Source organism: Sinohyriopsis cumingii, chromosome 15, assembly GCF_028554795.1.
Source record: "Sinohyriopsis cumingii isolate HCF-2022 chromosome 15, ASM2855479v2, whole genome shotgun sequence".
Taxonomy (NCBI): domain Eukaryota; kingdom Metazoa; phylum Mollusca; class Bivalvia; order Unionida; family Unionidae; genus Sinohyriopsis; species Sinohyriopsis cumingii.
The window spans coordinates 110,380,842-110,405,476 of record NC_142975.1 but is presented as its reverse complement, the minus strand read 5'-3'; the positions used below and the strand labels follow the sequence as shown (position 1 = coordinate 110,405,476).

At 36.1% G+C, this 24,635-nt stretch overlaps 1 protein-coding gene across 5 annotated transcripts in view; it reads left to right on the top strand.

Moving 5' to 3' along the window:
- LOC149782471 (uncharacterized) overlaps window positions 1–24,230 on the top strand; it is a 189,968-nt gene extending 165,738 nt beyond the window's left edge. For all 5 annotated transcript variants that reach the window (XM_089933888.1, XM_089933889.1, XM_089933890.1 and 2 more), the window contains exons 9-11: window positions 2,646–2,678; window positions 8,803–8,908; window positions 21,119–24,230. In XM_089933888.1, coding sequence (XP_089790014.1) covers window positions 2,646–2,678; window positions 8,803–8,908; window positions 21,119–22,277 — 1,298 coding nt within the window. In that variant the 3' untranslated portion in view covers window positions 22,278–24,230. The remainder of the gene's footprint in view (window positions 1–2,645; window positions 2,679–8,802; window positions 8,909–21,118) is intronic.
- Window positions 24,231–24,635: the final 405 nt, after the last annotated feature.

Here is a 24,635-nt window from a genome sequence, read left to right as displayed (position 1 = left end):
TGGTTTGCAAACTTTATTTTGTAGTTTGTGTTTAAAAAAGGTCCAGCAGTCATTGCATCCCATAATCAATAACTTCGAGAACATTTCAAAACCATCCACATCATTACCAGAGAAAAGACATTTTTATATTAAATAAAAGTTAGGGTAAATATTAGCATATAAGCATATTTACTACGATGCGTTTAGGCCATAGTTCGGAAACGTACCTGTCATGCTTATGTTGCCATTATTGGTGGAATAGTTCAGAACTGACATATTTTCACGTGTCATATCATTGCTGCTTGCCGACTATCCATTCCCACATTGACCTAATGGCTTGCGGTTCAACTGCCAAATACTTCTGTGCTATTTGCATTAACGCATTCTCGCTAAGTGGACTATGAAACCTCAAATTGACATTTTGTTTATTTAGCATATGTAGATCATATTGACGTAACTTGTCCTTTTCTGTTTCCGTCTACGTTTAGAAACAAATTCATAATCTTTTATTCTCAGGATAGCCGATAGTTCATTTTCAAATAACTACACGACAGGCATACATTATGAATGAAAGTAAAATTATATATACGTAAGTTAGAATATACTGGATATATAGCTTGACCATAATCAGGTGTCTACTGTTATTCTATACGTCATACATTGACACGTGTCATATATTTATGTTGCATAATTGTGTGCAAGTGTCGATATATATTTCTCATATTGGTATATTCAATTGTTTTGGCAAACATTATTGGAACTTTTCTACATCCCTTTTGTTGAGGGAGGAGGGAGGGACATTTTCACTAAAAAGAATAGTTTTCAACCTTTCATTCCCAATAAGTTATTGAATTTTGAATATGATAGTGTTTCCATATGTTTACTATTGGAGTTGAATTAGTACCGTGAGTCCTTCATAGACAACTAACATAGTACATGCAACTATTAATCATTTTCCTGACTAATGTCGATTCATGCATATATACGGTCGAAATTTCATAGCCGTATAGTCCACATTGTTGCTCCAATATTAATATAGCCGATTCTTTGGTTACAATTTTATTACTAGCCAGGAGTATTAGCTTGAACAAGCGGTATCAAACACTGGCTTACCCTAATCCAAAGACTTCTATTAAACTTATGCTGTAAATTAGAACGCACAGTGTATCCATTCCATAAATAAATTTACTCTAATCAGTGCAATACCATAACTTTCCAACTGCCTATTAACCGCACATCTGCATGGTTTCTATTCATCAAGTGTCCGTAGCATCATGATTTCACGCCGTTAAGCTATACAACTATCTCATCTCCTAACACAGGGAACTATTTTACTACGCCACCTTCGGTCTATTTCTAGCCATATTTCGCCTGAAAAATTGCATCACATTAGCCATTATGGCGACAGTAAATAACGGTGTCTGCCGAGTCCCTTCTTGTTTATTACTTTGTGTAATTTACCAGTCTCCAACCATACATACTGCACCTGCAATCACACAACCAATGTACACCAATGTAATTTAATAGGGACTATTGAACGACAGGGACAATCATGCGGATCTGACCTGCATTCACCAAAGGTCCACCATAGCATCATGGAAATTCACTAACACTTCACTCCGTGACGTTTGCTCCTAGTAATTGGCTAATTATTTCAGGCTAAGGACTATTTCCACTGGACCGAGTTGCAATAATCAAACAACTAATCACACAAATCTAAGAATTCATTCAAACGAGGCGCTATAACCAAATGCGCATACTCTAAATTTAGTACAATATTTAACATCTTAGTTAACAAATACATCAAAAACTGTTAGTTCTAAGTTTAGATACGCTATTGACAACCAAAGGCTTAAAGAATTACACAAAACGAATACTACTCGATTCTTGGCTTTGATGATTCATATATAATTTAAGACAAATAAATTCAAACAATCATCTTAGACTCATGCAAAAGAGAAATAATGTATGATATTAAGTACCTTACTTTGAGATTAGTTCTCTTTCACGTAAGCAGAACCTTTTCTTTTAATCCCCCTGGCTACGTGTCTCACAAAGACTTCCAACTACACGTCCCAAAGGTTTAACTTATGACAAATATTTCTTCAAGTACAATCGCTATCTCTGATGCTGTCCAACACATGGATTGTCGATAAACAAACCTCCTGTTCACTCTCCCGTCTGATATCGTTTTCAAAACGGAACCTCGTTAATAATTAAGAATGCCCCCACTAGATGTATTCCAATACTAGCTTCCTTAAACATGCTACGGATTTAGTTCGCTGAAAAATCACATACATCAACTTGAAATGGCTATATGTTACAACGACATCTGCAAAATTTACACTGCTTCACACACATCAACAATATGTCATCAGATCTTAAAACATACAGAACAAAATGTATGAACAATGAATTTAAAGGAGATATTATGAATCAAAATTGACCTCGACGTTTGGAGATAGATTCGTTAGTTTTCATGTCATTGTATACTATACGCATATTCATAAAAAGATACGAAAATACCTAAATATTCATTAACATAATTCACTAAAGTGGAACACTGAACTCTCAGATATTCAAAGTAAATGGCCACAAGAATGATTTATTCATTAATATAACCTTCGAATTACATGTAAGTTCATGTGAATGTCTTCCTTTTTCAGCCTCTTCAAGTGACGGAAAAAACATAGTAGTTGGTTTGTATTACCTTTTCCGTTTCCCTTGAATTTGAAACCAAATACCGATTTCTTTTCTATCTGATTAAAGATACTTGACTGGTACATTACTCGGAGTAAAAGTTCAAAATAAGCGTCAGAGGATTCCACAAGCTGAACCTTCATAATCTCTCTCTCTCTCTCTCTCTCTCTGTCACTCTATGTCTCTCTGTCTTTTTCTCTGTCTCTCTCTTTGCTTCTGTCTGTCTGTATGTCTCTCTCTGTCTCTCTCTATCTCTCTGTCTCGGTCTGTCTGTATGTATGTCTGTCTGTCTGTCTCTCTTTTCCTGTGCTTCTTATCGGAAATATATTAATGTGTAAATAATGCGCCCTTTTGATTCATAAAGGAAAGATAACTTGTAATGAAACTCATTTCAATGAAGACTTTAACAATTATGGGTAAATCTAATCTAATCTTCTATTCAACATTGTACCATAGTCCTGATATTGTCAATTAAATGCTCAGTCACTGCCTTAACGGGATGAAACCGGATGTTATAGGATCTAGCTAATACACTAATCTAGAAAATTTGTGATGAATGAATATTGTTATGATTACAAAGTTCAACATCGATTATTCACAGGGGTGATAATATATCCACTTGTCTTTGAGGGAAATTTTGGGTCCCACAATATCGACATCAATGGGAGTTTGAGGCTTTTGACATTTCCAGTTCTAAAGACATAGCGAACTTGTTATGCCCAGTGCTTCATTTGTTCAGTTTACATTTATATCCTTGCGAAGGGAATGCAAACATTCGTTTGATCTTACAACATACGCGAAGATTTCCACTGAAGGATTTAGTCATTCCGAACAAGACTGCGCTTTACTACCATGTAGCGTATGACCGTAACTTTTTGAAAGCGGTACCACTAGCTGTTGGTACCCTCTCCTTGGGAAGAAATGTAAGTTCTGGTTGACTAAGATTGTTTATCCTTACGACTAGCATCTTTTACTAATTGAAAACTTCCACCCTTATTAACACCATAATTTCGGGTTCTCGGGGTATCTGATCTTTAGACTAATCACCTGACTTTTATCTTTGGAGACAACATTTTTGCCCCCCCACCCCCCACCCCTAACCCTGCAGCGTAAAAGTATGCTTGCATAGCAATGTCAAATATTCTTGAAAGGCTCTTCTTCACATACAAACATGTCTTAACAACTTGTCTCCTAGTAAAGAAAAGTTCGTCAGTCCATCGAACCTTTATTTTTGCACCTTATTTCAGTCAGTGCAACGTAACAAATAATTCATTGTTCTATTGGTAAACATTGCAAATATAATTCCGCTTTCTACGGATAGCTATATTTAAACTTCTTTAGGAACCTTTCCCAAGTTAGCTTATATACCGTTAAGAATGCCACTATGAGCACTTCATAATTTAATGCTTTAAGTTACTAGCGCACTGAAATTGAGCAAACACTCAAATATCTCAACTTCTGAACAGAAGCATATCGTTCAAATCTATGCAAATGGCTATATTATCTTATCGTTATTAAACCGGGTAATTTTGAGGCATCTTACTTTGCTCGATTTGGGGTCTTAGTTTTCTTTTCTCTTAGCCAGTACCACTTCAGTTTCCATTTTGTGCTTCATTTCCATATTAATGTGTTTTAACTTTCTGATTCTTCCCTAACATGCTTTCCTAATACACTTATTTTCCGTTATATTTTGCTCTTAAACTTATACTTTCCTTCTCTGTCATCTTTAGCAGCTTCGTGGGGGCCTACATTTACCTTTCCAAAAAATGCTGGATTGGCATAAAGGCTAAATACTTGTTATGCCAGAACCACGGCGATGATCAAATGCGCAGGAGACTATAGAATGTTTCTAACAAAACTGTACGGTCGACGCAAAAGAAACAAACTGGATATTTGCAATAACTAATAGCAATGTATATATTAACAAACGTGCGAAACAGAAATCATATCATCGTTTGGGAATCAAACAAGAATCTTTCTATGTGAGTCGAGGATCGACCGCTACGTCGCACTGCAAGAATAACAAGGTACCCTTATTGATTTAGCGCCACCATATCTGCGTCATTGGTACACGATTTTCTTGCGCTTCATAAACTATGTTATATGACTGGATCTGGTAAAATCGCCAAGACCCTGTTTCGCACACGTGATAATGTTGTTGACGGCGACGTAAATGTGTTGACAATATCGCATCGTCTCGCCTCGCAAACATCTCACACTATGGTTCAGTGTAACGAATCGGATAAGGTCGCATAGCTTAAAGCTATATACCACAATGAAATTTTGAGACGGAATTTATACAGTTTCTCGAGAAACTCTAAAGATTTGTTCTTAGACTCTGTTGCAAAAACGGTGCATCTGATCGCGTGTGGTGATCAAGGACAGATTCCACCAATCACCGGAGATTCCTTGATTACGAGATTACGCAGATCACTAGAAGAAATCTACGACTACTACCGGGACAATTATGGGCCGCTACGACAATTGAAAACTCCGTGATTGCACACAATACAAAACGAAGAGATGCGTAAATGTATCGCAAAAACTTCCATGAGAACGTTTCTGTCAAGAGAGGAACCAGAACGACCTGTTTGGTATTTCGCGTCGTATCACGCTTGATAATTTTAACCAATAATTATGTAGGCTTCATGGAGGAATATTTGTTGTATCCTCTACAAGGTAGTCGTCGTCAAAATATATCAATAAAGATCCCTAAGACATACCTGACATTTTGTATGCTCAGCAATATTTTTCGCGTCTCAGTTACGAAATTATGTTGTAAACGATAGCGCAGTAATGTCGTGCTAACATGTCTTGAACGTAACCGCTACAGAGGCGCTGGTGATTTAACTCGTGAGTATTTTACGGGGCGGTCCTATTGAATGATAATATATCGCAATTGTGATACGACGAACTAGTTATTTGTGAGACTTTTTGCGTAGTAAGCTCCAAATAGGATCAATAGAACTTCGAGCCCCTCATTCGAGTACAGAAATGTTACAACGGTGTTGTGTCCTAGTATGGATTCATGTAACCCGAATATGTTATGATTTGACGTGTAAGGCAGTGATCTAATATTTATTCTTCAATTGCAACACCGATCCTCAACCCGGTCATGCGTGTGATTTTATTATTTAACGCGACTATGAGATCGGAAGCATCATTACCCTCTCTCAACACTTCTCATCGACCTGCATTAAAGTTTCCTGGGCGTCCTAATGTCTGATTAATTGTTTCTCAAGTTTAAGTGTACTGTTAAATCGTAAAAGAATGACCTGATTGCGATAAACTCTGGCATGTATTTATTGTTTTGCTTTTTCCTTTATGTTCTTTCACCAACCTCGACACTGCTAATGATGTGTCTCTCTAACGTCTTTCATGCCTTGTACGCAAGATCATTATGACAGAAATTGCGATAAATGCTGTTTGCGGGTTCTTCTTAGCTCCTGTTTCACCTTGTTGCATACGCATATTCCTTTGGTGGTAAATCGACGTGGGTCAACAAAGTTGTATCTCTGGTTCCATTTCGTATTCAATATCGCACAAAGTATGATTTAATATAGGATATTCATTATGTAACAACTCAGCGAGAGATATTGTTTTAGCAGGTTTGAAGACACTGCCAAAAAATCAACATGAAGCGTTTCCGATATATTTTCGTGATATCATCATCATGACAAACCTATTAACGGCTACCTGAACGCGAACAACAACCGTGTCGTGTACAACGATGTCATGTAGGACGTGCAGAAAAATCCAGTAGCCATCACCAAACCAACAACATGATCTACGCGACACAGTGTTAGTCGTGTTCCTAAAGTGATCGAACTGCCTTGTGGCGTTCAACGACGTCGATTGCAGAAGTCACAGTCCAACATCACCGCTTGATAAAGACATCGATGAATCATTTCAGACGACCAACAGTAATTTTATCCCAGAGGGGTCTCATTTATTGACAAAGACGCAATAGCGTCTGCCGTGTGTATCTCATCCACAAAGTGTTGGCTAAGGTCTGTGCCAGTGAGAAACTTCCACTGTACATGGACATAACCTCACATACAGCAGTTCGTTGGACTTCGATACGTCCAATCTAGTTCGGTCCGTAGCCGAAGGATATGACAGATATTTCGGAATGGAGTGTTGAGTGGTCTTCAACAGATCTTGTAAACCATTCCTTCTAGCTGAATCATCTGTCTACCCTCCTGGCTTCAACTTTCCACGTCATCTGTGGACCACACTGAACCGATTTCGGATAAAACAGGGGCGTTGTGCAGTCAACCTTGTCCGACCGGGCCAGGCCGCTAATTCTTCCTATTGCTGTGGAGCTCTCCAGAGCATGTCACATATTGTTAACAATTGTTCACTGACAAAGTTCTCCGGTGGACTGCAGCCTCTGCGCCTTGCTGATGATGACTTTGTTAAATGTCTGAGCACGCACTGCAACGACAATATCAATAATCTCATCCAACTGGTAGGATTTTATACTTCCCAATCAAATTACAGAAAAGGCAAGGCCCGAGTCACATATCAGATTTCCGGCGAAATACAACATTCTCAGACACATTTCGTGCAGATACTTAAATATTATCGCAAAGATCAACGACAGCCCTCAAATGAGGAATACACAGGCAGCGCCAATTCGTGCCGCACGACTTTCAGAAATTCACTCACAAGTCGCGTAAGAAAGTGAACCACAATCACAATCCAATCGTGAATCAAGCCGATCGCAATATTGCTAGACTCCAGATGAACTTACTTCACGGTCGGAAATTTTTGTGGCTCTTGTTTATGCTGGCAACAACTCCAAGCAATCAACAAAGCAAACAAGATTTGCCGACAATTACTTGCCTAGAACTCATAGATAAATCCACGTACATGGAGGAACTCGTCGACGAAATTTACGAGGAAGATCGGAAGCTAATATCACAATGGACATAAAGGCTTTGCTTAAAATGACCTCAGAGTTGCGACCATGGTGTTGACATCCACGAGAGTTCTATCGGTATATTCAACTACGTCAATGTTTACAGTGGGTTTTTTCCGTCCTCGAATTGAATCGCTGCCTGTCTAGACTGATCGTCGACCAACACGTGACGCAGTCAGGAGAAGTTATCAGATTTTCGTCGACACTGGATGAGACGACCAAGGTTTTATTTTGCATAGCTTTTTCTCGACGAAGCACTGGGTGATCTGATCTTGATCGCGGTAATTGAATTGTTAACACATGGCAATCACACTAAAGCCATAAATGTAATGAAAGTGATGATCTTGGGAAAAAATTAACTTGTTTAACTCGTGTTGTGGATTATCAATTCCGCATCTGCGTATTACATATTGACGTTGTGTCCGTGGCGTGATCAAAATATTCACAGTGGATTAACATTTCTTCAAAAGATTAGGCGACGATGTAACCGGTTAATCCTTTTCGCCAGAAGATTTGGATTTGTTTAGACAGTACGTCGACATGTACTATAAAGCACGTTTTCCTCCGTTGAGCAAGTTTATATGCATCGCTGTAATTATGTTTGAAAAAATATGGCGTGGGAAGCTTCTGTCGTATGAGGTTTGCTGAAGACTCCATCGCGAAGCTGTAATCTATCAACGGCGTTTTAAGCACGCATGCAAAACAAATGAAACGTGTTCCCTTCCCGAGTACCTTAGTTATACTGTCAGCGGCGCAACTTCGAAAACTTAAACCCGCGATGAAAAACAAAGAATATTATCCAATAAAACATATTGTGCATATACTTGTTCGTGCATCAATGTGTGAACATAAATCAGTTACAAAATTGCCAAGATTAAAACTAATACGTCTCCGGGTAATGCTGTACTTGTGACGAAACACATATACATATTCATTAATATTTATTGCATCGGCATTTGCATACAAATTTATTCGGCACTGTCACTTTTTGTGTTTGCACACTAAATTCTCAGCCTGTTTTCTGTGTATATGCACTAAACTGCATATACTTGTTAATGTTGTTGGACGAAGACAACGTGCTGATATTAATTGTATTTAAAAGTAAACAAAATAGAACATTTCCAACTGTAGGAATGTAACTCTTCTTTTAGATTTTAAGAGGTACGTTTTAACTAAAGATTCTAACCATTTCTTTTTAGTTGCAGCTTCTGTTACTGTTATTGTCGTCGCCATTTTAGTTGTTTTGGCTTCTATTCTGATTTGCAAGAAAAGAAAACTGCTTTGCTTCAAGGAACGTCAGAAAGGGTATGTGAAATAATTGTTCTTTTCTAAAGATGATTGCTCATTTTCATTATTAAAGACAATTTAGCTATTAAAGGTACACACACTTGTGATTGGAATGGTCAAAATGTACCATGAAAATCCTAAACCTTGTTTCCTTGCGGTTTAAAACCGACCCACGTTTACACCTATATGGTGTTTAGGGTTATTTAAATGGTAGATTTCATTGATAATATTATTCGCAGCGTCTCGATTATACAGCCTAGTTCAGCAAATATTATCAATACAGGCAGATATACAATATCGAGAATGCAATATGTAAGAACGTTATGGTGTTAAAAATTCTTCGTAGCACATGAGGTTGTTTTGCACATCGATGCTCATTGTACGCAAGGTAAAACGGCACACATTTGTGAACAACGTTAGACATAGGAGAAAGAGAATAGAACCAGCAGCTACGAAGAGTCATGTCAAAGTAGAAAAATGTCCACTGCTGTTTCAGATGTTTGCTTTTGAAACATATTTATAGTAATGTCTACATTTTACGATTATAATATCTTTCTATATGGATGTGTTCAATATGTAAAAGAAAATATATTAGTGAATAAAAAAGAAGACTAAATGATTAGCAGTTCTGCATTTTTGATCATTAAAACAGGAAAGAGTTTTGTCAGATTTATCACACTCGTCTCAAACATGAATATATTTCATTTCAAAACCATTTTTCTATTACAGAGATTGTGTCTGGTCCGTACTGAATTTGCGGCAGTATGGGGACTTAAGAACACAATTAATCATTATGTCCTCCGTAGAATGATATATAATATAAGTATCTGTTTCAATTCCCTTGTCTATTACTATGTAAAATTAAAGTATGACACTGGTACCATTCACTGTTGTATAAATGTATACAATGCATAACAAAATCTAACAAATATGATATATTTTGTAGTGTGATATTTATGTTTCACACTGCACAGTGGTTATCATTTATTTATCGGCCTTGTCAGAATATCAGGATAATACGTCTTGATGTCAAATTTCTATGTGCCATTCATTGTTACCCTCGGTCTTAATTTCTTGCTGATAGGGCTATTGTATTAGTATAGGAAATGCAATTGTTTGTTTAAAAAACCTATCTAAATATATACAATGAAATAAAGAAAAATAGTCATATCTGCCTTTAGACAGGAAGACGATTAAATATCAAGGATGGCTCAATTAATGCAACATATAGATAATCTTAGAACAAGAATCCTTTAGATATGACTGTCAGAATCCAATCAATGAATTATTAGACATACATTTCAGAACTAGTGATAAATTTATGCCCTTTGTACACTTATTGTAAAGAGGTTTGAAAGATGTTTGATATGGTTCAAATAAAAGACCATAGTGAAAGAAATATTTTAAAGTGCAGACTATTTTTGGATTCACATTGAAATAAATTTTGTTAGGCAATTGTCATTATAATAAAAATTAAATGTATCTGTACCATGACCCCGAATGTCCACTGTATTGCTCACATACCAATCACATATTGCAATATATTATTCAGACAATGGAATAATTGCTAACCAGATAATCTACATATAGCATTCATAAACAAGCGAGTAGATTTTAGTGAGGAAAGGTCATGTTAGTCACGTGGATACAAAGAAGCATACATATATTGTTGACATAAAAGACATGAAGTTGATAGCACCGGATATAAATACGTTTTGTTTGTGGTACATATTTTGCTTCCAAATATGAATGGTCTACTAAAGGAAAATATTAAAGAGGAGTCGATACCAATAAAACATTTAGAAAAATCTAATACGGTAAAACTGTAATAGATATAGTTCCATGAAGTGAAATATTTTGCAACAGCAAGGATAGAAAATTTTGGAAAATGAAAATATTGAATCATTTTCTAATTACTCTAATATTATGTATGTGTAATAGAAAGGTGTAATAGATCACTAAAACTAGTATGAGGAAATTATTGTGCAAATAAAACGGGAACATACATATATGGTCCAACCTCATAGATGTACATAATAATACTTACCGCAGGTCAATTGATATGGCTCTAATTGAGGCACGCAATGAAGAAGATAGTACAGTGGTCTGATAAGTGATAACTATGGATATAAGTTATGGATCAAACAAGTAGGATTTAAAATTAAAACATCTTTGCCAGTGGCTATTTGTCTAATTGTAACTAAGATATTGCCAATTGTCAGTGTATAAATAGGAATCCAAAAGTATGTGAAGATTGAAGGAATTTTTGACGAGTAAGTCATTCTCCATACAACAAAGAATACAAACAATATGGAATAAGCAGATAAAAGAGCGTTCTATAAAAGTATTGCATTTATATATAGCCTAGGACCAGATCAAAACGGATTTAAATTTTCCACCAATCCAAACGCTTGTTAAAAATTCAAACAGCGTGGAGTCTCTCTACCAACCAGATGAGAATGTACTTTCAATATATAAGTTCCCAGCATTCCTACGTTTATCATTGTAAAATATATAAAGTACAAACCCTATGGCTGAACAAAATTGAAGATAAGGTGCTGGGGTGCAGCTGATACGGACACGTCGAATGCACTGAACGACGGTACTGTGACTAATACTACTACTGCAGCGGTGACCATTATTCTACTCCAGTAGAGGATGACATTGCTCTGATTGATTTCTTGTCGTCTAAGAAAGAATATTTGCCTGCAATGGTAATGCTACTTTCACCTCCTTCGCCATTATTATCTTTGGCGGATAATTTCAGCAAGAAACAGAAGGAAGAATTGGAGAGTGTATTGCAATTGCAAAAGCAACAACAAAGCCTTTGTTTAGCAACAACAAGAGCACAAAGTAAAACGGAAAGAAGAGAAGGTGAAAACTTTGAATTTAGAATGGCTAAAGGAAATGAGTGAAAACGAAAGTGTTACTTTGTCACAAGATATTGTTAAAGAGTTAAAGAATCTGAGACGAATGTATCAGACGTCTTTAGGTCAACCGAAGAGAAAGAGACCTTGAAGTGCCTACACTTATAGAACTTCAGTCACTACATCCGCTCCCACAGACATTGACATCAAAGCAGCAGTTACAAGGAATACAAAAGCAAAGAAAGCAAGACAGCATGATGAGTAAGGCATGGCGTTGAGAAAGGATTATGAGAGTCACACCTGATGATGTCATGCCCATACGTTTTTGTTAGATAAAAAGAATCTCTTAGGAAATATATCACGTGTTTGTGCGAGTATTTTAATTATTTATCCATACGAAAGCAAAACTAAACATCAAGACCAATGAAATGAAATGAAAATTGTATAGCATGTCTCAAAATCCTTTTTTTCTTGTTTCTTACTTTCTTTCTGTCTTTCCGTCAATCACACTATTTTAAATTTGTTAACTGACATGGGTAATTTTTCTTCAGTTTCTTCTTGATGCCTCACTTCCTGCTTTTCTTGACGGGACTCGTTTAAAACTCCACATAAATCAGGACAGTTAGAAGTCTCCTGTCTGGCCTGAGCATGGTATACCGGCAGACGTAGCACCCTCCAAGATTTATTGGCAAAATTCAAGATGTTCAACAATCTAATAAAAAGATTAACGCACCGATGTAGAAGGTATTCTTCATATGTCGCACGTTCGACTTATCCCTGGCTGTGGACGATGTTAAATGTTATTGAACGACGAACTTTGCGTTAGTAAAACAAGCATCAAACAGATCAGAAATAGTCACTACTAGGTGTGTTTAAACCGTGCCATCGTCTTGGGTCGGTCCCAAGCTGAAACAATGATAATGCAGAATGGACAAGAGCATGGGAGAGTATTCGAAAATCGGACTGAATGCAACTACGAAGTGAAGCAGAACTCCATTTGAAATAAGCAGGCATTTTCAAAAACGAGGTGTGTGGCATTCCTGAAATGCAAATATTTCAAGACGTTTGGACTCCTCGTTATACTTTGAAAACATTTCGATGTTATTAACATCATCACATGATTTCGTGGACACATGCATTATTGTGAGAAATTTGATCAAGGATTTATCACTCAAGACCAACAAGCGTATTGCACCGACATATCTTGTGAGTGGTTAGAGTTCAATAGTGCATTCTTTTAAAAGAATGAATGCATTGTTCGTAATGCAAGTGAGCACTTGTCAGTCCATCCTGTCAACAACAACGACGCATAAAACAAAGATACCTCTCGAAAAGAACTTGCGAATAAATGAGACTGTGCTTCATTTGTACAAATCTTAGTCGAACCAATTACTTAGAGCCACACATTTTTCCAGGACAAAGCGCCATCGCTGTGAACAAATTTGTTAACTTTGAGCATTAGTGTTACATCCTAAAATAAGATAATGAACTCGAGGAAGACTTAAGAAAACACCCTCACAAGAACAAAAAGACAAGCAGTTTGTATCTCTTTTGACTTTGAATGTACATATGATACTGATATTAACATTTAAAAGATTGCTTAGGTCATCGTAATCGTGAAAGATGCATAGAGGAACCTGTAGTTTTTCAATGTATCAATTGAAGTAAGATTCCAGGAGAAATAAACATATTTCGAGGCTCTAGTACTTTTTTGATTTTTCCGAATAGAGCGAAGATGACATTTAGCGTCATGGGGACTACCATTGATATGGTACAGTCATGCCATACAATTTCTAGGAATACAATGGACAGTCCCTTTCGAAATATAATTCAGAACAAGTTACAGAATGTCTAACAACCAACATGAAAGAAGCAAACATTATTCACATCAAACTGGCAATGTACAGAGGATGTTTTAAGCATAATTAAAATACTTAAGCTAGTTAAAACGTTTAGCTCCCGCGTTCGCTCGACGTTTAATGTTACGTGCTTACAAAATCAGGATAAGCATTCAAAGCTTGTTACAAATGTCACTATAAAACTCGTTTGACTTTGAAGCAGAAATGGTTCTGCTTTTAACAATATTTATAACTCATGGCGGAATCGATCCTTTAAAAGTAGCTTCAACCGGTGAAAACTTGTGTGACTTAATCCATCGAACAAGCATGTATGCCTGAGAAGAAACCAGCCATAATAGCCCCTCAGTCCTATCTCTCCGTCTGCCGCCTATACCCCGTCAAAACTTTGGCTTTCCTCCAGTACTTGCAAGAAAGTGAAAACAACAGGGTACAGCTCGTTATAAACTGTGAAGAAACAAAATTGGAAGTCTTTCTGTTGATGGCTGGAATATAGTGAATCTTCAGACAATGTACTAATGACAGGAATGTATTTTTGTCATTGATGCCCCACGTGTTTCCTTCAACTAAACTTGAAATGTCCATTATCTGAATATTAGAATGACAAGTTGTATACGCAAACATGGCGACGATGTCTGAAGTTAGAAAGTCAAGGGTATGTGATTGACACGTGACACACGACTACGATTGAAGTTTCAAAATCAATCATGAAATTAGATGCAATTCCAAAGCATATGACGTGGTAAATCTTGAAGCTTTGGTTCCATAGGCAGGTTAAATAGGAGGACGAACCAATGCAACATGAGTTTTGTAGAACGTGATCGAATCTGAAAAAGAACGGATCAAATACATTATTATGTGTTTATTGTACACATCGGTGTGAAATCATGTTCGATTTCCTACCAGTCACCATGAAATATTGACAGATCGACATGGATCCTATGGTTTACTTTAACAACATGTCATTTACTTCAAAGCATCAATCGCCAACTCCATTTAAGAAAAGGTTTTCTTGAACAACAGGATGTCATAAATTGCTGATCCATAAATAGATACGCAAACAAACACAAACGCACATATCATTTTTAGGATTGTAATTATTGCATTGGAGCCTATTGTTGAAGCTAAAACAATAAAAGGAAAACTGACCTGATGTATCCTGCGATCGCTGGTACAGCTCAACAATGAGGACATGCTTTCTTCTATCACACACCAAGGACAAAGCTGGTGAATACGTTGTTACCCCTTCAGAACTGACAAACATTTTCAAAATAAAGAAGAAAGGAAGAATATCAACGGTCAGAGAATTGGACATGTTTCATTACTAAATGAATAATAAAAGGAACAAGTGATTCATCCAGATTTTCTTGTAATGTTACAGGTCAGAACGAATGTGATATGTCTATTATGCCACCATTGATTGTGATGATTTAATAATCTCAATGGTTAGAACTTCATCCTGTGTCAGTTTCGGTTACCTCCGCCGAAAATCTATTGACATACAGAAAAGAAGACAATAACACATACATGTGTACCTTCGTGGTAGAGAAACCTGACACATTGGACATCTTCAACGTAACAGAGAGTTTACAGAACCTGGACGTGTTAATGCAGGACAAGTATTTTTAAACTGAATGGACACTCGCATGAGACCTTTGTTAGATGATAAATGCCAACAGGTACAAAACTATCGTTGAAGAAGCTAGAGTTGACCTGCGCTTCGTGGAAGTCTTACCTAAAGTGGGAAACGATATATGTCACGCTCTTGGCAGAATGACAGTCACGTATGTTATACGCCGAGTCAAAGTAAAAAATAAAATTTACTTATGAACTCCGATCCAAGATCGAAGATCGCGTTTCTCAAGGACAGTTAACAAAACGTTTGTCCCCTGGTATCGTCAGGAAAGATACCGTCACAGGAGCCATTGATCAAATCAGATCATTTTCCATTACTTCAACTATTCTAAGAAAGATGTCACTCAAATTATTGATACTTTGTATGCCAGACCTTTTAGCCTTTACTTCGCCGGGAAAATCACTTGAGATCTTACCTGACCCTTCTTGAAGCCACCGAACAATTTAGTACAACAGCAGCAGTGCAATTCGTACAACGATCTCGCAGGAGCATGTGTTTGTGGGGACATAATTTTACTCACGGCCAAAGGACATTCCACACAGAATAATGTGGTGGACATCGTGTGGAACTTCATTTTCCAGTACCTCTAGCAAACATAGTGAACATGATCTTATATGCTAAATTTTGCACTATTCTAAAAATCAACAATTTTAGAATGTGACCATTAAAAAATATGGAACGCAAATACGTTTTGCATGCAGACAATAAGAATGTTTTATTTCATCCAGCAACCACCACAATGTTACTAACTCGTATGTGAAGAAGAAGACAAAAATACATGAGAGACAATTGTTATGGATGTCACCTCAATCATCCTAGTCAGGATTAACAGAAAGATGTTTGATGATGCGTTCAGAAGAAAAATGATAGACTGAATGGAAAAGACTTGGACTCTTATCTCAGAGGAGGCAATTTTGAGACAGTTGTATAAAGACTTGCATGACCATTCCTTACCTTCAGTAAGTTCGTTGGATACCAAACTCATCCAAGCTTCCTTGAAACAGAGCACGAAAATTACGTCAAATTTGACTCCACAACACTGTTAACCCTGTAACTATATTTATGTGTTAAACTGTGTCCCATTAGATTGTATAAGACTGTATTTCTGTTTTGAGTTAGGCATGATTGACAAATATTATGCTGTTGTGTTTTCGATGTATTATAAATAACTTGTATTGACAAGTTATTTGAAATTCTCTCTATCGATCGTGATCGTGTTTTCTTTCAAGTCCTCGTTCCGAATTTTAGGAATTTGTTCTTTTACGTCCGTTCGTCAGGGCAATGAACCAGTGCATTCACCAGTCTTTCCACATATTGTTGATTTGTCAACTACACACAATTACTCCAGAGAATGCCACATTTAGTGCAGCCCTGGAGCACATGCATCTGGTCAAACAGCACCTGAATCAGAAGAACACTGATATTGTGATAAAGAAGACAGTGTTGTGAGAAAGAAGCAACAGTAGAGGCAGCAACAATACCAACAATATCAGCAAGAACAACATTATGAGGGAGTAGATGGTGTAAGTGCAGAATATAGACAAAATACGTCTTAAACTTTAGAAGGAGCCGACCCTTTGATGTGATGATGCCAATGGCGAGACGTAGCTGTCCTGCTTGAAGCCAACAACGAGTCACACTCATCAAAACAAAACGCCATTTTCAGGGCCAGCTACATCTCTTGAACAGAATGTGGAGTCATTTTAGATTCTGCTTTTCTTTCCTATTTCGTGTAGGTGTGCATTGATCTTTGTCTTTTTGTCCTAATAATGTTAAAACTTATAATCTATTCGCTAAACGTTTGCGTTTGTTGGTTATAAAGTATTTGTGGGTGTACTCAGTGCATGTATAAACACGTATGTTCCTTTGAGTAACTATGTAAGAACATCAAAACAACGTTTTCATTTAGTGCTGCGCGATATCTGTTTCATACGTATTCTTTGTGAGGGATGCTTTCCTTTATGTACGTGTTTCAAGCAGCTAAAGCGGTTTGTTCGCCATTCATGCTATCCATGCTTGGTCTCCTGTACAAGAAAATGACAGCAAATTTTAAGGTGGGAAAGTGCATGGAAAAATTATATTTCATGGAGAGATAGGTAATTCACTCTCATCTCAATGCCAAATGCACAAAGACCAAGAAAAATCCCGAAGATTGAGTCCTCCAGATTTGATGGTGAAAGCGGACTACTGGGGGGGGGGGGGCGTAGGTCCACTGTTTAGACCTGTGTTCTTCAGCAAGACATCTTCAAAAATAACGAACAATTTGAGAACAAGATTGTACAGCCGAAGATAAGAGGCACGGGAGGCGCGATCACTGTTGGTAGCAGAAACCCAACGAGCGTTTTCAGGACCACACATGTCTCTAAAAATAAGAGATATTAATCAGTTCTAAAAACTTTTTGTATGTTTATGCATGTGCTTGTATATGACTAATCTATTTAAACTAAATGTTAAAACATATTATGTTGTGTTTTATGTATTAGATGCTATAGTGGTGTGTCTACGAATAGTTCATACCCTTACTTAAGGTAGTATTTTAGCTTGTAGGTGTGTGTGCATGTGTGTGAGAGAGAGACTGTGCGTGAGTGTGTGTCGACGTCCACCCCTTATCTGACATTCTGTCGCATCCTTGGATGAAATGTATGCATGTAAGTTTGGCATGTATGTAAAAACACTCTAACCCTGTTTGTTGGATGGTATTGGTGTGTGTATGGATAAAAATTATAATATATATTATACGCTTGGTGCATCCACACCATCTGAAATTCCTTTTATGTCCCAAAGTGACGCATATGTTAATTTTTCATTTGCCTCAGAATACTTCTTAATGTAATATACATTCCTCTTATTCACCAGAGTGCCCCATATAACTACTACCCTGCTAATCAAATATGTAAGAGTCAAACATGATCTTGTCTTTTAAGTTTAGTATTTGTGCTGTGGATGCAATTTGTTTCTTCCCTCTCGACCAGGTTTATTTTAGCTCCAAACGAATAATAACTCTTTTGCGTTTGCCCTGTGATCAATTTGCACGCTGAACATAAATATACTCTAACATGAGCACTTTCTAATATCTAATTATAAAATAAAAATATTGATCTGGTACACAATTTAGGTTCGGCAAACACTTTCTGCAAGTGAACTTCCAATGCAGACCCACTGAAATCGTGCAACATTCCTACTAGCAGGCACGAACTTATGAAACTATATAGTTTACTATTGAGATTACATACATGTGATTATGAATTAGTGCTATTCACATAGCACACATGAAATTACGAAATTATGATATTGTGCTATTCATGTAAGAGACAATACATTATAAGCTATAAACTGTGCCACTGATATTACGGACAAGGATATGCACTGTAAGTTTGTCATGTCTGTCTAAAGACTCTAACCATGTTCGTTGGATGGTATTGGTGTATGTATGGATAAGATATATATTGCATGCCTTTTCATGTGTCGACAAGCCCCGTCCGATAACCTCTTCTGCGCAGACACATTTCGATGCATGTCATCGATACGTTAAACCCTCAGATCGCATAGCACTAAGTCATGCCAGATTCAGAACAACGTCGTTAACAATATTAATATACCTGGATAATATCTGAACCGTGTGAAATTTTTCGCTTTTTTGGAATAGATACTACCATACATATTATATGTGAACAGATACAAATAATATTATTTTTTTCCTCCTTTTGTACAAGTTAAATGTCGCTTAAAGTTCCTCATGACATATTTCATTATCATATTTTGACTTTAACACATTTTATCAGTATTGTTCTACTTGCTAACAACAGAAATATCGTGTTTTTAACATTATTATAAATGCATTATTGAAAGTAGTAGCCAGGAAACCCACTAAAATGTCTTAAACATAAATTATATTGCAAATCATGGTATTCTCCCTGCAAAGATATGCCATCATCTGCAAAACCCATACTATATGATAACAGTTAATATACCTAGTTAAAAAGTTGAATGCTGTCTTGACTTTTTTCCTGATACTTCTGGAAACTCTAATATTCAATCCTCTTCGCCAAATCTTTTTCTTAATTACCTTGGTCTGAAACAGACGTTGCTGCCTGTTTGCGGTATATTCTACATGTATTATACAACAGTAGTTCTCTTGCTAATTTCTCCCCTGTTGCAAGGTATAAAATTGACAACTTAAACATACAATTGGCATAATTGTGTCCTGCAATATTTGTGAAACAAAATATATTTTTTCGTCATACCATAGGTGAATGTTAACATTTCCTCGTCATTAGCTTTTGATATAAAGAAATGAGCTGTGGAAGTCCATGATTACTTGTTTGTTTATATTCGCAACTACTAGCATCTGTAATAGTAAGATTGTTAATTGTTGATATTAATTATCGATTAATAGTATTGCATGGACGACTGCTCACCAACATATTCTTATCTTGCAATCTCATTATTAGTGTACTTTTGTTTGGGCTTAATTATTTTTAAGATTATGAAGGCGCTAATTATACATTTAGTCAGAATTCTCTAGGGATACATTTTTTATCTTTTAAATGTATTTCTACGATATAAAGACACATATACATTTTTATTCGCAAAGCCACGAGTTAACATACATGGCTTCGTCAACAACAAGATGATACATGTCTGTTTTAGTAGAGAAAAAGACATTTTTTCTTTTATCATGCATCAATAAAGCTACTTAACCTAAAGGTGGAAGATATCAAACTCTTTTCAACCCTCTTGTGAGTTCACCTTAACCCGAATTGTATTACGAGGCTAATACAAATATAGCGGCGACGTAAGAACACGTTGTCTATTTAGACTACCATAATCTGTTACAATAACTTAAATTGTTCACATAATGCAACATGTTGTATTGCATTCAAACACCAAAAGCAAGTCGAATAGAGCCACTCATTAATGCCATTGACATTGTTGACAAGGCAGCTAGGAATGGAGTTCGTATAACTTGAAAGAAAAGGAAAGGTGATTATTCAAGTATCGCTTTCAATAGAAATGACACAAGGTCTCCTTGATGACAGTAGGAACATATACTTGGATGTCTTATAGCAAACAGTTGTGAATTCTGTTACTCTCAAGTATTAATATAAAGGCATATAATCTAACGTAAACATTAAGAGGAAATACTTGAAAAAATCTATTTCAGTTAACGTTTTCTTTGTATTATTTTACTATTTAAAATATAGATAAATATTTATTCCTGTGCTTATTTTTCCCCTTTCTACCTTCTCAAGGTTTGTTTTCAGAGTGAAACATAAATATTCACCAATAGGAAATATTAATTTAATATGACATTTGTATCTGAAACATTCAGTGTACATGGATTAGACTGACACCAATATAGCAATACTATTGTGTTTCCTTGGCTGGTGCATTCTCTCTTCCATTGAATCATTGCTGAAATGGGTTGAATGACCAAAGGAGTGTGTTATTGATAGCTGTTTTGTAAGAGTTTAGTATTAATGCTTGCCTAATATGCCATGAAATGAGACACGCGACGTTATTTGCATATAAACTATGTTTATATGTTCAAATTATCCAACAATATGTCGCTTCATTTATCTTTCGGTCTTTATTACATTTAACTATGCCATTAAGAATCTCGGAGAATTTTGAAGCTCTGTTCTAAAGAAAGATTAATACTAAAACATCTTCCGTAAAAACGGACATTGTCTTTTTCTTCAAAAAGAACTTGTTAAATGAAAATTTGTAAATATGGCAGATATGTTATGAAGTTTTTGTGCATTTGATGTTTAATAAAAGATAATTGGTACTAATATAAGTTCTCTTAATGCATTTATAATTTAATATGTTTCATTGCAATAGTCAATGTTTACTATGTTCATTTCAGTGTCGAAATGGACGACAGTAACAGCGATGCACCTCCAGAGATTACAGAATTAATATCTACAAGTGTTCCACCGGGATCGACAATGGCTACTTTTCAAACTCAATATCAAAATGACATACCAGAAACGGCAAGAGAAAGGGAGATTCAAAGTGGTCAAAGTTGTCAAACAGTAACGAACTCACAAATTTCTTCCACTAACACGAGCGATAACAATGAAAACCGCGTTCGATCAGATATGAAACGTCGGGAGAAACACAAGAAGAAAAGAAAAATGAAAAGGTTAAAGAATAACAAGCATAGGGCAATTGTTGACAAAGAATATGAAAAAAATGAAACGAATGGCAAAACAAATGTTGAAAGTTTAGAAATGCTTACTAATGACAATCATAGTGCCGTTAATGGGATGACAGGACATTCAAATGGTGAAAGCGAGGACAATGGAAAAAAGATGAACAACAATAACAAGGAACCTACGAGAGAAGGTAGTTACTCAGACGACACAATGAATAACGCTTCAGCTGAACCCGGTTCAGATTTTGTTTCTGTGCATCATTCCAAACGCACTATTGTTTCAGCCTCTCTAGACAAAGTTCAAGTTACCGGGAAACAGCCCGATCAGCCGAATGACAAAGTAAATGATCTTAGAAGGAAGAAGACCGAACAGTATGAAACACCGAGAAAAACACATATAGAAACATTAACTAAGGAATATGATGGATTATTTGTTGCCCCTGCTGAAACTCCAGTTATCGAGGAACATGCAGACTTACATATTCAAAGTCTGCGGAGGAAACATAAGGAAAAAAGACGGAAAGACAAGGAAAGGGTTAATGAAAATGGAACCGAACAAGAGGATCAAAATTTAAAGGAGGTGTATAAGGAACCGAATGACCTTAAAACTGATACCCGAAAAAACAAACACAAGAAACGTAAAGAATCACGAGAGAGATCGAAAGAAAAAGTTCTTAACGGATATGATGAAATAGTTGATGCCCCACGTGCCACACCAGTTCTTGAAGAACAGGCTGACTTACACAAAGAACGTTCCAACAAGAAATATAAGAAAAGAAAGAGAAAGAAAGATAAGAAGAGAGGTGATGAAGATGTAGCTGAACAAAAAGGTCTAGATTTAGAAGATAAAAACGACGATGCTGCATGACATTCATTTTAATATAAAGATTCGATCGTAAAGTAGCCTGGCACAAGTGTAAATCTGTCCTGAACATATCAAACCTAACAGCACCTTATTAAACATATATACCTTACTACTGATAGCATTCCTCGTCTATTATACGGTGTTTGATATTTTATTATGAAAGATATATGATCATGACATGCAAATGGGTTGCTTTCGTTCGCCATATAAAGGATGTTAGTCATAAGCATTTGTCTAAACTGTCTGCCTTCTTGGAGACATCGGTTGATAAGAATACGTTGTCTGCTGTGATCATTTGTATTATTTCAAAATGTGATAACTTTGACCAAACTTAACTGGTATTAAAGGACTTCCATTTTCTTAATACTAATAAGTGATACTCTATTACTTGTAGATTTGCGATTATCTGATAGGTTTACATAAAAGGACATTTGTCATGCTTCTAACTGACAGGAATATTTATATTATAAGCACTCATAAATGATTTTGGATGCTTGGTTACAAAGGTTATATATGGTTTACTTTAATCTGAGGTGACTTTGCGAAATGAAATGATGTTGATAACAATTCGCTGAGGATTTTGCTGTTGTAAATGATTTTTTCTTTGAAAACAAAATCCATCTTTTATAAACACAGTTGTTGTTCCTTGCTTTTCTGTTTTAGATGTTCCAGACCAAGAAGCAGTATTATTAAATTGGAATTTTTTAAAGTCTAATAACGTTTTCTTTAAAGGAATATGTCAAATACAATCCCACGGAATATTCCGTTTGTTATGCAATAAACATTAATATTGAAGTCTAGTGTGGTAGCCTAGAAAAGTGGCACGGACCATGGCGCTGAAGATGAACACCAAAATCTTCGCAACACTGTAACAGTCACAATACCCAAAACCAAGTATTAATATTATATTAGCAGAGGCTTGAGCCAATTGATGGTTCAAGATAGAACATTGAAAACTTTTCAGTCTGAAGATTTATTACAATTTAAGATCTTGATTCAGTGTAAATAACTGGTTAGCGAGATTTCAATCACGGCACCGTTACCTAAGTCTTTTGTTCGACACACATAAGTAGAGTTTCTTAAAGGTTTCCTCCAAAATGTTAATTGTATAATGTAATATTGCAGTTTAGGAACAAATTCTCTATTTGCAATACTTAGCGATGCTTATATAAGAAAAGTTTATGTTTCAAGGAAACCACAAGGAACTGAGCATACTCTCTTTGCCACCTGAAATATAATTTTTCCTATACTTTCATAAATTGAAGTATATGTGTGAATTAATAAAAATTGATTTACTATTAGCTTTTGTGGGAGTTTGTGCGATTGGAATTCCAGTTGAAAATGTTTCAGGAAGTGTTCAGTAAATTTGCATTAGACACCTTGAATTTATACAAAGGCTGGACTTAATTTTATGTGGAAGAAAGTATATATTGGCTGTGATTTTCGTGGAAATATTTATAACAATAATCCTTATCGACTCTAAAGTTTGTACGTAATCGGCAATTTGTTCTGGGTATAAATAATATGGCTAAGTGAACTAACTATCGGCAACGTGACTGACAACTCACAAAAATTCCGGGGAAGCAAACGAATATGTAAAATACGTAGCCATGGATGAATATGATTCTGTAAAACATCAGATCACAGAGTTACAGCAAAGTGGATTTATTCTTTTGAAGTGAAGATGGGTAAGAGGCTTTTAAAGATCTGTAACAAAAACATGTTTTTAAACTAAGACTTCGGAGATTATATAGGTTCTGCTTCAATATAGGTATATGATATCTAGATGATAATGTCTTGAGTAGTCGTAAGTTTTATATAATTTTGAATTTATTTGTGTTTTTTTTATTGTGTCAAGCAAAGACATTCAGACTGCTTAAATATTTTTGGCAAATTATTTGTATTAATGCTTTTTATGAGACACCCTGGCACAGAAATAAAGATACATCTGCTGTATTGTTTGTTTGTATGCAATACATGGGTGATTAAAAGACTATCTTTTGGAAATTAAAATGGGAAATGGTTCGATTTGACCATTTATGGGAGATGAATATTGTGATGGGCGACTATGATTATCTAAAGGCACTGACATCACTACGCCACTATAGAAGACTACGGAAATTTAACATTAGCGTTGAGACGGTCCTGCGGCATTCAGCTTGGATAGGACGGTTTGGGTCCCTATGCAAATTTACCAATGACAGGAACCTGTAACACCCTTAAGGAAATGTAATATTACGTGATGGAACAATAACGGGCCGTACTGAAAGTTTACATTACATATGACACTACTGTGCTTTGGCTAACTAGCATAATGGATCCGTGCTGGGTTTTCTGGAAATGAACCTGCCGGGGCCACTG